At 43.4% G+C, this 15,659-nt stretch overlaps 1 protein-coding gene across 1 annotated transcript in view; it reads right to left on the minus strand.

Moving 5' to 3' along the window:
* Positions 1-15,659, minus strand: part of UBAP2L (ubiquitin associated protein 2 like) — a gene marked incomplete in the record, with an annotated part of 3,970,948 nt that overhangs the window by 3,758,790 nt on the left and 196,499 nt on the right. Inside the window, 1 exon segment of the mRNA XM_044080639.1 lies at positions 5,158-5,235. Within this exon segment, the coding sequence (XP_043936574.1) occupies positions 5,158-5,235 (78 nt within the window).

The raw sequence follows: 15,659 nt of genomic DNA on the forward strand, positions 1-15,659 counted from the left end.
CATTGCAAAGTATGCTTTCCAACCTGTTCTGCTGAATGCAATAATTCCTGTAACTCTATTTTCCACACAATCAGAAATCAACATCATTTTCTGTTTCAGTAAGCCCATAACATGCTGTTGATATTTAAGCATATGAAATTGGCAGTGGCCCTGATTGCCAAGGTTGCAGATGTATAAACCTTCTTTCCCCATCTGTCCAGCGCCCTGGAATCTCTGTCAGAGGGGGTAGGATTTTTGGCTGTAGAGGCCTTTACACCTTTAGGACCTTGTGAAATAGTCTCAGAATCAGCAGCAGGATTTCTGAATAGAAATTTGTGGGAGTCAGGAACCTTGTAATATGTCTGAATTACTAGGAGCCCGAGGCAGGGAATCAGGAGCCATGCTTGATTCCGAAAACACATCATCAACAATGTCTAATACAGGAGGTATTGCCAAAGGCCTATGCTGAGGAAGGAGGAAATCCCTAAGCCTCTTTTTTGATTCAGAGAAGTCCTGACTCTCCCAGTGAAAATGTTCCCTTAAAGTATGCAAAGTCTCTCCAAAAGAGTAATCCTCAGGAGATGCAGATGGGATGGATTCCTCTGCATCAGAATCCTCATAGGGTGCAATAGAAAATTCCTGAACAGAAGAGGAATCAGAAGAAATAGAAACCTGATCTGAAGATTCATAGTCAGTGCCTTGCCTTGGCCTCTTAACGGGGGGGGGGGCCCTGATCAAGGTAATTAAATCCTCAGCCATTTTGATCATCTGTTTTTTAGGCATAGGGGCCTGAGCACGTGGCTCATGCGTCAGATTTTTAGACACAAGATGTTTTTGAGGCTGGCGTCGGTTTAAAATAAAAATGTTGAGGCCTGAAATCACCCTCAGAAGCCCGTGCCTGCTCAGCAGCTCCAGACCCATCCAAGGGAGAGACATCCGCGGGTTCAATACTCTGAGAATATCGCGGCATACCAGACCCCGAATGGGTCTCGGTAAAGGCCTGCAACTCAAAAATAGCGGGTATCAGGGAGTGTGAAAGCGCCTCACTGAGTACTGGCGAACCGGCGACTGGTTTAGGAGAAGCTTCGTCGTCGGTTTTGGACCTCGACGGTCTGTCGCTGTCTTTTTCTTTGCGTTTTTTTGTGAACTCAGATAGTTGGACTGCTAACAGACGACATTTCAGGATAATTAAATCTTGTACCAAAATATTCAGAAGCAAAAACATACTGACGCTTAATAGTGCGTTGGTTAAATCTAGCACAAAACCGACAGCGAGGCACGTTGTGATCTGGGCCTAGGCAAGGAATACAGTACAAATGAAAATCCTTATGAGGTATTTGCTTCCCACAAGTAATGCAATTATTAACTTTTACTGACATCTGTATGGAGCAAGAAAAAGTTTCCCTAACGGGGTACTTAGCTTTAGTTTGAAGACTTCAGTTCTGAAACTCGAATACAAAAATTTCAGGAGTCAGCCGACCGGCACTTGCGAACTGTTTCTGCTTTGGGCACCGCGCAGCAAGAAAGACTGAATAAAATGGCATCGGCTGCATGTTTTATACCCCTGACGACCCGACGTCATGGAAGAGGAGACAGCAACCGACGCAGGACCCAAGACTTTGTTATTCAGGCCGACTGAGGGCAACCTGCCAGCAGGTTACCCAAATGTAATGACTGCAACAGTGAAACATGAAGAACATCGGGCATTAGAAAACAATAACTGAAAAGAAGGTTCCCCAACGGGGCACTTAACTGATTTCGAATCAGATGGCTGGGAAGGCAGGAACACCTGACATTCGACTGGCAGCTGAGAAGTTCCGAGGGCTGGTGCATGCAGACGTCACACTTTTATGGCCCATGATCTGCTAGCCATGTCAGACACCCTACGCAGGGAGAAGGAGAAAGGGAATGTAGTAGCCTCTGAATATCACATTTAGCAACCATAAATTGTTTATCAAGTGATGCCAGGCTTATGGGTGCAAGGACAGTCAACCCCCGACTGCCTCCAGAGATGGCCAGCCGGGCAGCTCTTCAAAAGCTCTAATAGGGATTGTCAGAGAACGTGTCTCTAAAGCCCTGGTTCTGCGGACCCTCTCTAGGGTGACATCTACCATTAAACCCTCCTCTTCTGCCTCTGGAGGAGGGGTCCATGGGCAATTCTTGGAAAGGCCCTTGTGATATATGGAACCACATTTACTTGCCTCTATGCTAGTTCCTCGAAAAGGACCTATGAGGCATAGAAAATTTGATTTCAACAGCAGAAAGGGTCTTCCTGTACCTCTTGCTGCAGGTACATGCATCTCTAACTGAAGGCCCAAACAGAGATGAGCCATCACAAGGGGCATTAACAAAGGACGCCTTCAACAGATCTGCAAAATCATACAGTCACATCCAGGCATGTCTCCTTAGAGATGGTCCTGAACCAGCAGCTTGTGAGGTACCTTCTACTGTATGGGAGATTAGCCTGAGGAATTAGCAATAGATAACAGAGTGGCCAGCTTAGGAGAAAGTTTAAGCTCCTCTGCAGGCATGAACTCAAAAAGAGAGTCTGAGCGCTGCTTGACCAGATCTCTCTGAAGCCGGGTAAAATGGCCTAGATAAGTTAACCACTAGAGCACAAAAGTGGCTGATGCATAACCAACACTCTAGACTCCTTGTTAGGCAGACTGACGCTGGCACTTTCATCTGCTAGTTCTTTCTTACTGGCATCCATCATCATGATGGCATCAACTACAGCGTCCTTACTCCAGCGTTTCCTTTAAGATGGTGGGACCAGGAACCTACAGAGGTACTTGGGAATGTGCTCAATGGTATCCAGTTCCTTCCATGCCCGGCAGGAAACCAAATAAACGATGTTGTCCACTTGGGGGGGGGGGGTCACCTAGGATGCAGATGGGCCTACCTTGAAAACTTCTAAGAACACTGACTCCTCAGAAGTAGGAGGTTGGACAGAGCACCTACCTTTTTGCTTCTGGATATCTAGAATGTCTCCGAAGGAGACATCGTCAGGTGGGGGTTGAGGGATCCTTCTCTCTCATCAAAGTCAGTGTCTTCGATTAAAGACTCCATTAGGGAGTCAATATGTCTCCTTTTACATGTAGTCTTCTGGGGGACTTCCCTTGAGGGGTACTCAGGAGAAGTATCAGAAGAACACTATCACTCTTGGGCAGGGAGATCCAAGAGACTGCTCAGAACAGGCTGACTCGGGACAGAATGAGTAGGTTCAAGACCCCAACCCAACAGAGGTACAAGGGTATGCTGCAGGACATGAAATGACTATTCTCCACTATGGGAGAAAAACCCGTTCCACTATTTGGAAAGCTGATGGCCCCAGAGAAGCCTTCTCTGCCTCCACCAGAGTCAATGTAATGAAGGGAAGGTGGCCAGGACTCACTCCAGATCAGTGGCCTCCAGAGGGAATCAGACCTGAGCGGTCGAGGGCTGAAGTACCAAGGGACATCTCCGAAAAAGACAGTGCTGATCCCACTCCCTCCAGACTGGGCGCCGACACTTTGGCTCTGAGATCCACTCTGTTCCATAGGAATAGGAACAGGGCTGATCAGCGGCACCACCAGAGTCAAGGAAGGTGACTTCCACGGCACCATAGCAGACACTATCGGGAGTCCTGAAACCTTAACTCAGGAGCAAAGGGTTGGATCAGTGAAGCTCTGATAGTACAGGCTGGACAGCTCACTGATGCAATATGGGACAGAGCCAACACTCCCCCTATCTGAATCTGGGACTTGAGGAACTTCCTCATATCCTGTCCATATCTGTCTCGGACTAGCTTCTACATGACCTGGAAGAAGCAGACGAGGGAGGTCTGGAGTGCTTTGACTTGGGTGAAGGGGACTTTCCTAACCAGTTTGAGGACTTGCTCTGAGCTCTCGGATCCACAACTGGTGTCAAAGAGGAAGGAGGTGACAGCATGATTACCTCAGTCGGATCCAATGAGGCTTGTGGATCTGATAAGGTGGAAGCTTTCTTCAGATTGGAGGAGGTTGGATCAGAAATTTTCTTCGCTTTGGTTTTCGGCTCCAAGGGGGGTCTCTGGGAGGCAGAGAGGCCTCTTGGCGTCTTTGGAAGGAGAGGATGAAGCCACGGAGGAGAGTCTAAGCCCTCAGAAGTTGTGGAAGGAAGAAGACCCCTTAATAGAAGTTTACTGGTGCTATCCACAAGGGCACGAGGATTAAAAGAAGCACAAATTTCGCAAGGAGATTTAAGGTGATCAGTGACAAAACAACTGATGCACTCCTTGTGGGCATCTTGGTTGGGGATCTTATGCCCACAAGAATGCAATGCTTGAAACCCAGACAGGGCCTATCAGACATAATTCCAATAGATAGCAACCTGGCCCTAAAGCCCACCAAAAGCAACGAACGCACTCACCACACACACAATGGTTTAGTACTAAAGATTAAGACTACTACCAAAGACTGCAATTTTTTTTTAAATACAAATTAAAGTTTAAAGTTCAACATTAAAGAACTATCCTAATACCCTACCAAATGAAGTCTGTTGGTTACACACACACACACACACACACACACACACACACACACACCCCTACTTCTGAAGTCCTGCTACCAGATATAAAAACAATGAGGGAAAAGATAATAACCTAGCAGAAAAGAAAGTTTTGCACTTAACTGTCCTAACTGCTCAACAGTAAAGATCCACGTCCAATTGCTGAAGCGGCAAATGAGATCCGAGGTGCTGGGGTGGGTGTAGTGCATTATGGGTAAGAGGGAAGAGCTCGAGAGTCAGATCCAAGTCTGGATAATGTGACCAAGCCGGATACGAGACCCAGTCATGAGGAGGAATGAAGAGGACATCAGAACTTTTAATTTTGTCACCTCAAGATGAGTTTTTCACCAGACGTGTTACAACATTTACCATCAAGCAAGGTAATAGCAAAACATGTTTTCAGTAACTTTTAAGCCATCTACCTCTCAAGCACTCAGATTTCCCATAGAAATGGGCATGGTGGTGTTTTTTTTCCCTTGCATTAAGCAGCTTAAAACCAAAAATCAATGTTCACTCAAATCCCATAAGCAGCATACAACTTAACAGTGCAAAATGGTGACCTTAATACTAAAATAACTCCTTAATCTCAACCTACAGTTCTGCAACCGTGCATCGTAACATTCAAGGTTAAAAGGATACTGAAAAACTTACCTGATTAACTTTCTCTTTAAAGTCAGCATCACTATGATCTGAAATCATCGCTGCAAGTCTAATTTGCTCTGCAGTAGCCTGAAACAAAAGAGAATTAAACAAAAATTTGTTTGATTAAACATGCAAACAAAAAAAAACATGATGGCAAAATCAGAAGTGCACAAGGTCAGTCTGATTAAAATAACTCGGTGTGCAAACACAGACTAAGAAACCACGAATCTTCTGTTATCCTGCTATTAAACAAATTGAGGACTCCAAACATTGGTTAACTTGTGTCAGACAGCAGACATTTGGGAGGGAAGAAAAAAAAAGATGCAGTTGTGGAATAACAGTTTCTACTGAACACTGTTGCAGTATTAATAACCTATGGGATATCCTGCCAAGGATAGCCATACATCGAGCCAACATACTAAACACTGGGTGTCCTCCCCTTATGCCATAGGTCTGATGTAAGACCTCAACCCTAACAGACACTGCAGTATACAAAGGTCGAATGGATGTAAAATACCTTAGGACTTAGCTGCTGCAGTTGCCTGGGGGCAAGAAAGTCAACTATACATATGTACAGATCACAGAAAAAGGGGAAAACAGCGAAGAACCTACCTCACCCATAAGAAAGGCGGGAGAGATGCAATATTGGAGTGAAGAGTCGGACGTCTACAATTATAAGTTCTTACATAACTCTACTATGTCCTTCCTTAATCACTGTTAGAGTACTAATAGCTTTGGGAATCTTCCATAGACTATCTAATAATATACTGAAGAGGAACTCTGAACATGGTTATAACACAAAAGAGCGAATGGGCAAACCCTGCTCTATGTTTGGAAAAAAAAATCAATCTTGTAATGTTTTGTGAAAGGGTGTACAGAAAACCAAGGAGTCACTTCAACAACAAATTTAGACTCCAGACCTTTGAAGAAAGCCCCTGAAGATGCAACAGTTCCAGAGGAATGGGCCTTAAAAGGAGCTAAAAGATACTTACCATAAAAAAGTAACAAAATGAAATAGCATTGGAAATCCAAGTAGAAACAATGTGTGTGGAAACAGGAGCACCTAATCTAGATGGAAACAAAAAGCTAATCTAACTTTGACACACACTGTCTTGTCTAAATAAAACCAGAATTGCCTACGAATATCCAAACAATGTAGAACTCTCAGTCCAGAAATCTGAGGGTAAGGAAAAAATGTAAAAAAAAAAGTTAATGGTCTAATTCAAAGAAAGCTCTTTAACTGTCTTTGATGTGAACGCAGGATTACTGCAAAGAGAAAGCATAAACTCATGAAAACTAAGAAAAGGGGGAACAGCCATTAAGGCTTGCAAATGAAAAATTTTTAGCAGAAGTCAATGCCAATAAGATGTCTGTTACTCCAAGAACAAAACTTAAGAAGCAGAGGCAGCAGGTTCAAAGGGTGGTAAATTAAGCTTCTTCAAAACATAAACAAGGCAAATGCAGAGCAGCACACCAGTTGAGACGGGAGCCCTCGTAATAAATATGTAGTAAACTGCTCCAATCACCATATACGTGGTCCCCTGATGGCAATAAAACGTATGATAGAAACTGGTTCCACTGTAATAAATCCAAAATGGTAGAAGTCCAAGTCACAGAACACGACTACAACTTATGTAAACTCAATGAAACTTTAATGCTGATATCGAGTGAGCTTTGCCAAGCTTCTTCAGACTCTTTATACACTCATAAAAAGCTCACTTCTTTAAAAAGCCCACCATTGAATTTCATTGGATACAAATATCCCACTACTACTATAGGAATTAAAGTGGTATACATTCCATGTCTCAACATAGTTAAACAACCGCATTAATATATTGTTTCCAACAGAATTCATATCCCAAAATCGTTCACATTACTCAAACCTGGTTAATCCAGGAACATAATTAAAAACAAACATAGTATAAAAATATCAATGGGTCGAGTCTTAACACATCATTGATGTTATATTATTTAATGTCACAATTCGACCCTAACATCTTTAAAACGTTTTTAAAATAGACTCTAAAAATGTATGTAGTTGTGATGCCTCTTAATAAATACCTATCCATGAAAACCAAGCAACCAAATACATTTAAAAGCGCAAATGTAATGTGTTGTCCGTGCTCCACATAAATATCACACTCATTGACTTAATGACACATATATTCCTAAATATCTCATCCCAGCCATAAAACGACGGCACTGCACTATCTGACTTCTAGAAACAGACATACCTAAAAAACGTAAAAAATGTATATATATATACATGATGACCCTATCCACCTTACATCATTATATGTAACTTTCCTCCGTACATTCCTGAAGGTGGTACAGGAATGTATAAACCTCTGCAAGCCCTACCTACTAAAATGATGTTTAAAAATGTGATTGCTATTATTAAAGACTGTATAGGGATGCGTTAAAAGAAAATAAATGGCATTTATTTTCTTTTAACGCATCCTTATACAGTCTTTAATAATAGCAATCACATTTTTAAACATCATTTTAGTAGGTAGGGCTTGCAGAGGTTTATACATTCCTGTACCACCTTCAGGAATGTACGGAGGAAAGTTACATATAATGATGTAAGGTGGATAGGGTCATCATGTATATATATATATACATTTTTTACGTTTTTTAGGTATGTCTGTTTCTAGAAGTCAGATAGTGCAGTTGCTGCTTTATGGCTGGGATGAGATATTTAGGAATATATGTGTCATTAAGTCAATGAGTGTGATATTTATGTGGAGCACGGACAACACATTACATTTGCGCTTTTAAATGTATTTGGTTGCTTGGTTTTCATGGATAGGTATTTATTAAGAGGCATCACAACTACATACATTTTTAGAGTCTATTTTAAAAACGTTTTAAAGATGTTAGGGTCGAATTGTGACATTAAATAATATAACATCAATGATGTTAAGACTACCCATTGATATTTTTATACTATGTTTGTTTTTAATTATGTTCCTGGATTAACCAGGTTTGAGTAATGTGAACGATTTTGGGATATGAATTCTGTTGGAAACAATATATTAATGCGGTTGTTTAACTATGTTGAGACATGGAATGTATACCACTTTAATTCCTATAGTAGTAGTGGGATATTTGTATCCAATGAAATTCAATGGTGGGCTTTTTAAAGAAGTGAGCTTTTTATGAGTGTATAAAGAGTCTGAAGAAGCCTATTGGCGAAAGCGCTCACTCGATATCAGCATTAAAGTTTCATTGAGTTTACATAAGTTGTAGTCGTGTTCTGTGACTTGGACTTTTACCATTTTGGATTTATTACAGTGGAACCAGTTTCTATCATACGTTTTATTGCCATCAGGGGACCACGTATATGGTGATTGGAGCAGTTCTTCAAAACATAGTTCAAACAAGAAGGAAGAGGAATAACCTTTTTGTGGAGGTCTAATACAAAGAATGTGTTTTAGAAACTGCTTCAGTGCAAATCAAGAAGAGTGGATAGTCCAAAGTGAGATGAAAAGAAATGGATGACAGATGAACCCTAATTCAAGGATGCCAACCCAGTACTGAGGAACTCATCCAAACCAAATTTTTAGGCATCGACCAGACACGTCTTTTTACAATTAGGTTTCCTAACCTTTGGGTGGCGACAACAGTTTGTTTTCATTGTCAGGTTTCCTAACCTCCTGTAAAAAGTACAGTTGTGTACCTACCATAAATGTAGATGCTCGAGTGTATTCATTGTTGCAGTCATTACTCCTGGGTTATCCTGCTGGCAGGCTACCCGCAGTCGGCCAGAATTCCAAAGTCTAGGTCCGGCGTCAGTTGCTGTCGCCTCTTCCCTGATGTCAGTACGCCAGGGGTATAAAAGATGCAGCAGACGCCATTTTCTTCAGTTTTTCTTGCCCCAGATGTCAGGTGCCCCAAATAGGTAGGCTGAAAAATATAGCAACAAGAAATGCATGCACAAAAAGAACAATTCCTTCATCTACAAGCAAATACACCAAAAAGGTTGTATAGGATAGAGAAGTGCAGATAAGTCCCAGCAAAGAGAAGGGGGATGGTGGGTGGGTAACCTGGACTGCAACAGTGAATACACTCGAACATCTACATTTATGGTAGGTACACAACTGTACTATGTTCATCATGTTTCAATGTTGCAGTCATTACTCTTGGGTAGAATCCCAAAGCTGAGGATGGGTGGCTGGGCTAAATAGGATTAGGAATGGCTATGAGGCCCTGCAGAACTGCAGTGGCGCAGCCTGCTCTGGACTTAAGAGTAGAGAGGCAAGTGGTAGTGCTTTGTAAAGGTGTGCACTGAACTCCAAGTTGCAGCCTCTAAGATTTCTTTAGTTGGTACGCCTCTGAGGATGGCTGCTGAAGTGGCTGCTGCTCTGGTGGAATGAGGCCTAATGCCCTTAGGCACTGATTTGCCATGTTGAGAATAGCAGACGGATGCAATGGCCTATCCATTTAGAAATAGTCTGTTTTGACATAGCCTTTCCTTGTGATCCTGCAGCACATGACACTAAAAGTTGCTCAGTCTTTCTGAAAGCTTTAGTTCTGTCCAAGAAGAAGCGCAACTGCCTGTGTATGTCCAAAGAATACAGAATTTTCTCACCCTTGTTCTGTGTATTTGGGTAAAAGGTAGGCAAGTGAATGGTTTGATTGAGGGCCACACTGGACACCACCTTAGGCATAAATGTAGGGTTTGTCCTCAGAGAAACACTGTCTGGATGAAAAATGATGAAAGGTTCCACAGCCATGAGTGCTTGTAACTCCGAGACTCGCCTTACAGAGGTTATGGCTAGGAGCAGAGCTGTTTTCCAGGATAAGAATTTTATATCTGCTGTTGATGCTGGCACGAAAGGAGGCAGTGTGAGTTTTTCCAAAACATAATTGAGGTCCCAGGCTGGAATTGGTGCTCACCTTGGAGGTCTAATGTTTTTGGCCCCTCTGAGGTACTGCCTTATTAGAGGATGAGAAAAGATAGGTGGTTCCGTATTGTAATGTGCAGAAATGGCAGAGGCATGAATCTTAATTGATGAGAAAGAAAGGCCTTTGTTCAGCATCTCAGTTAGGTATTGTAAAATCTGAGGAATATTTGGTACAGACGTCTCAATGCCTTGTTCCTGGTTCCAAGCACAGAATCTCTTCCATTTTTCTGCATAAGATTTTCTGGTACTGGGCCTCCTGGCCTCCAAGATGACATCCATAACAGCTTTTGACAGAGGAGTTTTCTGAATGGCTACATTATCCGCCATGCTGCCAGATTTAAGGTCAGGAGTTGGCTGTGCAGGATCTGATTGTTTTCTTGGGTCAGCAAGTGAAAAGTTTGAGGCAATATCCATGCTGGACCTTGTGACAAACTCTTTAGGATTGGGTACCAGTGCTGGCGTGGCCAGTCTGGTGCAAACAGAATCATTTTTGGCTTCTCTTGTCTGGCCTTTAGGAGTACTCTGGGAAGGAGAGGCAGTGGGGAAAAAGCATATACTGTTAGATTTTTCCAGCTGAATGATAGGGCGTCCACTTTCCATGCTTGCTTGTGGTAAATCCTTGTGCAAAATCTCTGCAAATGACAGTTGTGAGGGGTGGGAAATAGATCTATGTCTGGGCATCCCAATTTCCTTATTATCATCCTGAAGACTTGTGGATCCAGTTTCCATTCGTAGGGATCCATGAGATTTCTGCTTAGTTTGTCTGCCAGAGTATTTGTTTTTCCTGGCAGGAATTGTGCTTGCAGGTGAACTTGAAAAGCCAATGCTATGTCCCATAAGATCATTGCTTGTCTGCAGAGGGGGTAGGAATGTGTACCTCCCTGCTTGTTTATGTACCACATGACCGTAGTGTTGTCTGTCTTTATCAGTAATTGTCCTGGATGAAGCAGGTCCCTGAAAGCTGTCAGGGCATTTTGAACAGCTAGCATCTCTTTCTGATTGATGTGAAGATGCATCTGGTTTGCAGGCCATGTGCCCTGAATACATTTTCCTGCCATATTGGCCCCCCAGGCATAATCTGATGTATCCGTTGTCAGTGTCTATCTGGCTGTGGGTAAACTGAATGGCAGACCCTTGTTGTGGTGACAGGCTTCTGCCCACCATCGAAACTCCTGTTGTAGGCAGGGAATGAGTGCAATTACTGTCACCAGGCTGTGGCAATGCTGAGTCCAAACACTTTTCAGATACCATTGTAGTTTCCTCATATGCAGTCTGGCATATGGAATTAGTAGAATGCAGGATGTCATGAAACCAAAGAGCTGCAGGATTTTCCTTGCAGATAAGTGGGATTTTGTTGCCAATTTCTTGAAGTAAGTAGTCAGTTGTTTTGTCTGGCGTGAGATAAACCATCTGGGCAGTTGTATTTAAGCTTGCACCCAGGAATATTATCTCTTGTGAGGGTACTAGTTTTGTTTTATTTTCGTTTACTGTGTACCCTAGGCAAATTAGTAATCTTTTTACAAATGCCAGATGCTTTAGAAGAATGTCCTTGCTCTCTGCTTGAATAAGGCAGTCGTCCAAGTAGGGATATATTTGAATTCCTCTTTGTCTGAAAAATGCAATTACTGGTGCCAGGCATTTTGTGAAGACCCTAGGCGGAGTAGATAAGCCAAAGGGCAGGGCAGAGAATTGGTAATGCATTGAGCCAGCTATGAATATGAGGTATCTTCTGCAAGATTGTCTGATTGGGACATGCAGATATGCCTCCTTGAGGTCCAAAGTAATTAGCCAAGCCTTCTTCCCAGCATGGGTAGAAGTTGTTGCAGCGTTAACATTTTGAATTTTGGAACATCCAGGAAAGTATTTAGGATTGACAAGTCCAGTATTGGTCTCCAGGCTTTGTCCTTTCTGGGTACTAGGAAAAGTCTTGAGTAAAAACCTTGTCATTGTTCTTGCTGTGGTACTCTTTGAATAGCTGCCATGTCCATGAGAGCAGCAATTTCTTTTTGTGCCTCTGCCCACTGGTTTTGTGGCAGGTCCGGCATACCTTTTGATTTTGGAAGGGTGTGAAAGTGGAACCTGTAACCCTGAGAAACAATATTCAGTACCCATTTGTCCTGGGTGAATATGTGCCAATTTTGTGAGAAAAGTGCTAGCTTTCCCCCTAGGGGTGCTGCCAAAAGTTAAGTGCTCGGCATTTGTAGAGGGAAGTCATTGGGACGGTTTTCTATAAGGCTGATACTTGTCTTCTCCTCCTTTGGGGGCTGAAGCACCCCATTGTTTAGGTCTGTAAGAGCCTTGGGGCTGAGATCTGCCTCTTGGGCATCTGTATCTGTATTATGAATACTATGTATTCTAAAGACATGCTTCTGGAGCATTTCTCCCCGGGCCTCCGCTGAAAAATGGATCTGTGGAACCTAGTCGGACTTTCCCGGTCAACAAATGTTAAATAAATCTGCCTCTTTGTGGCCTGTCTGACACTGGAAAGGACCAATTTTTTGAAGGCCAGTTTCTCCTAAACCTAGGTGGTTGAACCTGTAAGAAATCCTTCACTGTTTGCATTGATTTTGCTTTATCCTCCATTTTCTTTAACACCTCTTCTGCCTTAACACCAAAAGAACAGTTTTGTACCTACCATAAATGTAGATGTTCGAGTGCTCATACAGCTGCAGTCATTACAGATGGGTTATCCTGCCGTCAGGCGGGTCCTCGGTCGGCCGAATTCCAAAGTCTAGGTCCGGCGTCTGTTGTCGTCGCTTCTTCCCTGTCGGCAGTGCAGCAGGGGTATAAAAGAGGCAGCCGACGCCATCTTCTTCAGTTTTTCTTGCCCCAGATGTCAGGTGCCCCCAGAAGGAAGGCAAAACATAAATTTATGTAATCATGCAATATAGAATAATCAAAAAACATTAGTTGCAAGCAAATACACCATAAAAGAATACCCCAAATAGGTTGTATGAGAAGGTGTTTGTCATAAGGCCTGTCCTAAGAGGGGACGGAGGGGGGGTAACCTGGACTGCAGCTGTATGAGCACTGAAACATCTACATTTATGGTAGGTACAAAACTGTACTATGTTCATCGTGCATACAGCTGCAGTCATTACAGATGGGAAGAATCCCAAAGCTAAGTAGGGGTGGCAGGCACTAAGTGGAACTAGGAGGGGCGAGGATGCCCTGCAAGACTGCTGTGGCAAAACCCGCTCTAGATTTAGAGTATAGTGGAAGGTGATAGTGCTTGGAGAAAGTGTGCACTGAACTCCAAGTGGCTGCTTCCAAAATGTCCATGGTAGGGACCCCCCTGAGGAAAGCTGCAGAGGTAGCTGTGGCCCTGGTGGAGTGGGATCTGATGCATGTAGGCACAGTTTTTCCATGAAATGAGTAACAAAAGCGTATGCAGTGGGCTATCCATTTTGAGATTGTCTGTTTGGAAATAGCCTTTCCTTGAGCACTTGTAACATAGGACACAAAGAGTTGCTCGGATTTCCAGAACGGCTTTGTCCTGTCCAAATAATAACGCAGTTGTCTGTGAATGTCCAAGGAATGTAGTAGTCTTTCCCCTTTGTTTTGTGGATTACGATGAAATGTAGGAAGGTGGATAGTCTGATTCAAAGCTACACTGGATACTACCTTTGGCATAAAGGTAGGGTTGGTTCGTAAGGAAACTCTGTCCTGATGGAAAATGATGAAAGGTTGCACAGCCATGAGGGCCTGTAGCTCCGAAACCCTGCGTGCTGAGGTGATAGCCAGAAGGAAGGCTGTTTTCCATGACAAGTATTGTAGTTCTGTTGAAGAAGATGGCTCGAAGGGAGGAAGGGTCAGCTTTTCCAATACGAAGCTGAGGTCCCAAGCAGGGACTGGTGGTTTCCTTGGGGGTTTTATATTCTTTGCCCCTCTGAGGAACTGCCTTAAGAGAGGATGAGAGAATAAAAGAGGATCTGTGTTGTACTGTGCAAAAATGGCTGAAGCGTGGATTTTGATGGAGGAGAAGGAAAGTCCACTGTTTAACATCTGAGCTAGGTACTGTAAAATTTGAGGTAAATTTATTACCCAAGGATTCTGGCCCTTTTCTTGATTCCAAGCACAAAATCGTTTCCATTTGGCGGAGTAGGCTTTTCTAGTAGAAGGTCTTCTGGCCTCCAAGATGACATCCTGCACCTCCTTGGAGAGGAGAGTCTGTTGGGAAATCAAGGAATTCTCCATGCAGCTAGATTTAGGGTTTTGAGCTGGCTGTGAAGGGTTTTGTAGTTGTGCTGGGACAACAGAAGAGGGACTAGAGGTAGGATCCATGTTGGGGAATGTGTCAGGCTCCTCAGGAGTGGATACCGGTGTTGTCTTGGCCAGTCTGGAGCAATGAGAATCATTTTCGGCCTCTCTGCTCTGGCTTTTAATAGAACTTTGGGCAGCAGAGGAAGAGGCGGGAAGGCACAGACTGTCAACGCTGTCCAATTGAAAGAAAGTGCGTCCACTTTCCAGGCCTGTGGATGATGGGTCCTTGAACAAAAGTTTTTCAACTGATAATTTCTGTGGGTAGCAAAGAGATCTATGTCTGGCTGTCCCCATGCCAGAGTTATCTTTATGAAAACTTGAGTATGCAACTTCCATTCGTGTGGATCTGTAATATTTCTGCTTAGGTTGTCTGCCAGTGTGTTTTCCTTCCCTGGCAGGAATTGTGCCTGTAGTTGAATTTGCAATTCCAGTGCTGTGTTCCATAAGGTCATGGCTTGCCTGCACAGGGGGTATGAATGAGTTCCCCCCTGTTCGTTTATGTACCACATCACTGTGGTGTTGCCTGTCCTTATCAATAGCTGGCCTGGATGCAGTAGGTCCTTGAAGGTCATAATAGCATTTTGCACGGCTAGCATTTCCTTTTGGTTGATGTGTAGGTGCTTCTCTTTTTGGGACCATTTTCCCTGAATGCACTGATCTGTCATGTGTGCTCCCCAGGCGTAGTCTGAGGCGTCTGTTGTGATGATTTGAGTTGCTTGAGGTACACAGAAAGGGAGACCTGTGTTTCTCTGGCATGCTTGAGCCCACCACAGAAATTCCTTTTGAAGGCATGGAATGAGTGGTATAATTGTTTCCAAGCTATGGCTGTGTTGAGACCATAAGTTTTTTAGGTACCAATGAAGTTTCCTCATATGCAGCTTTGCACATGGGATTACTAGGATGCAAGATGCCATGAATCCCAGAGCCTGCAGGACTTTCCTTGCAGTCAGCCTGGTAAAAGTTGCCATTTTGCTGAAGTATTGGGACAGTTGCCCTTGTTTGTCTGGCGTGAGGTAGGCCATCTGGGTGGTTGTATTCAAGCTGGCACCCAGGAAAATTATTTGTTGAGAGGGTATTAGTTTTGATTTCTTTTTGTTGACTGTGTATCCCAGGAAGTTCAACAGTTTTATTACAAACGCCAGGTGTTGCAGTAGTATGTCCTTGCTGTCCGCTTGGATCAGGCAGTCGTCCAGATATGGGTAGATTTGTATTCCTTGTAGTCTGCAGAAGGCGATTACTGATGCCAGGCATTTCGTAAACACTCTGGGCGCAGTAGATAAGCCAAAGGGCAATGCAGAGAATTGATAATGGGTTGAACCTGCAAGAAATCTGAGGTAT

This window comes from Protopterus annectens, chromosome 8.part0 (genome assembly GCF_019279795.1).
Source record: "Protopterus annectens isolate FY-2018-M chromosome 8.part0, PAN1.0, whole genome shotgun sequence".
NCBI lineage: Eukaryota > Metazoa > Chordata > Ceratodontiformes > Protopteridae > Protopterus > Protopterus annectens.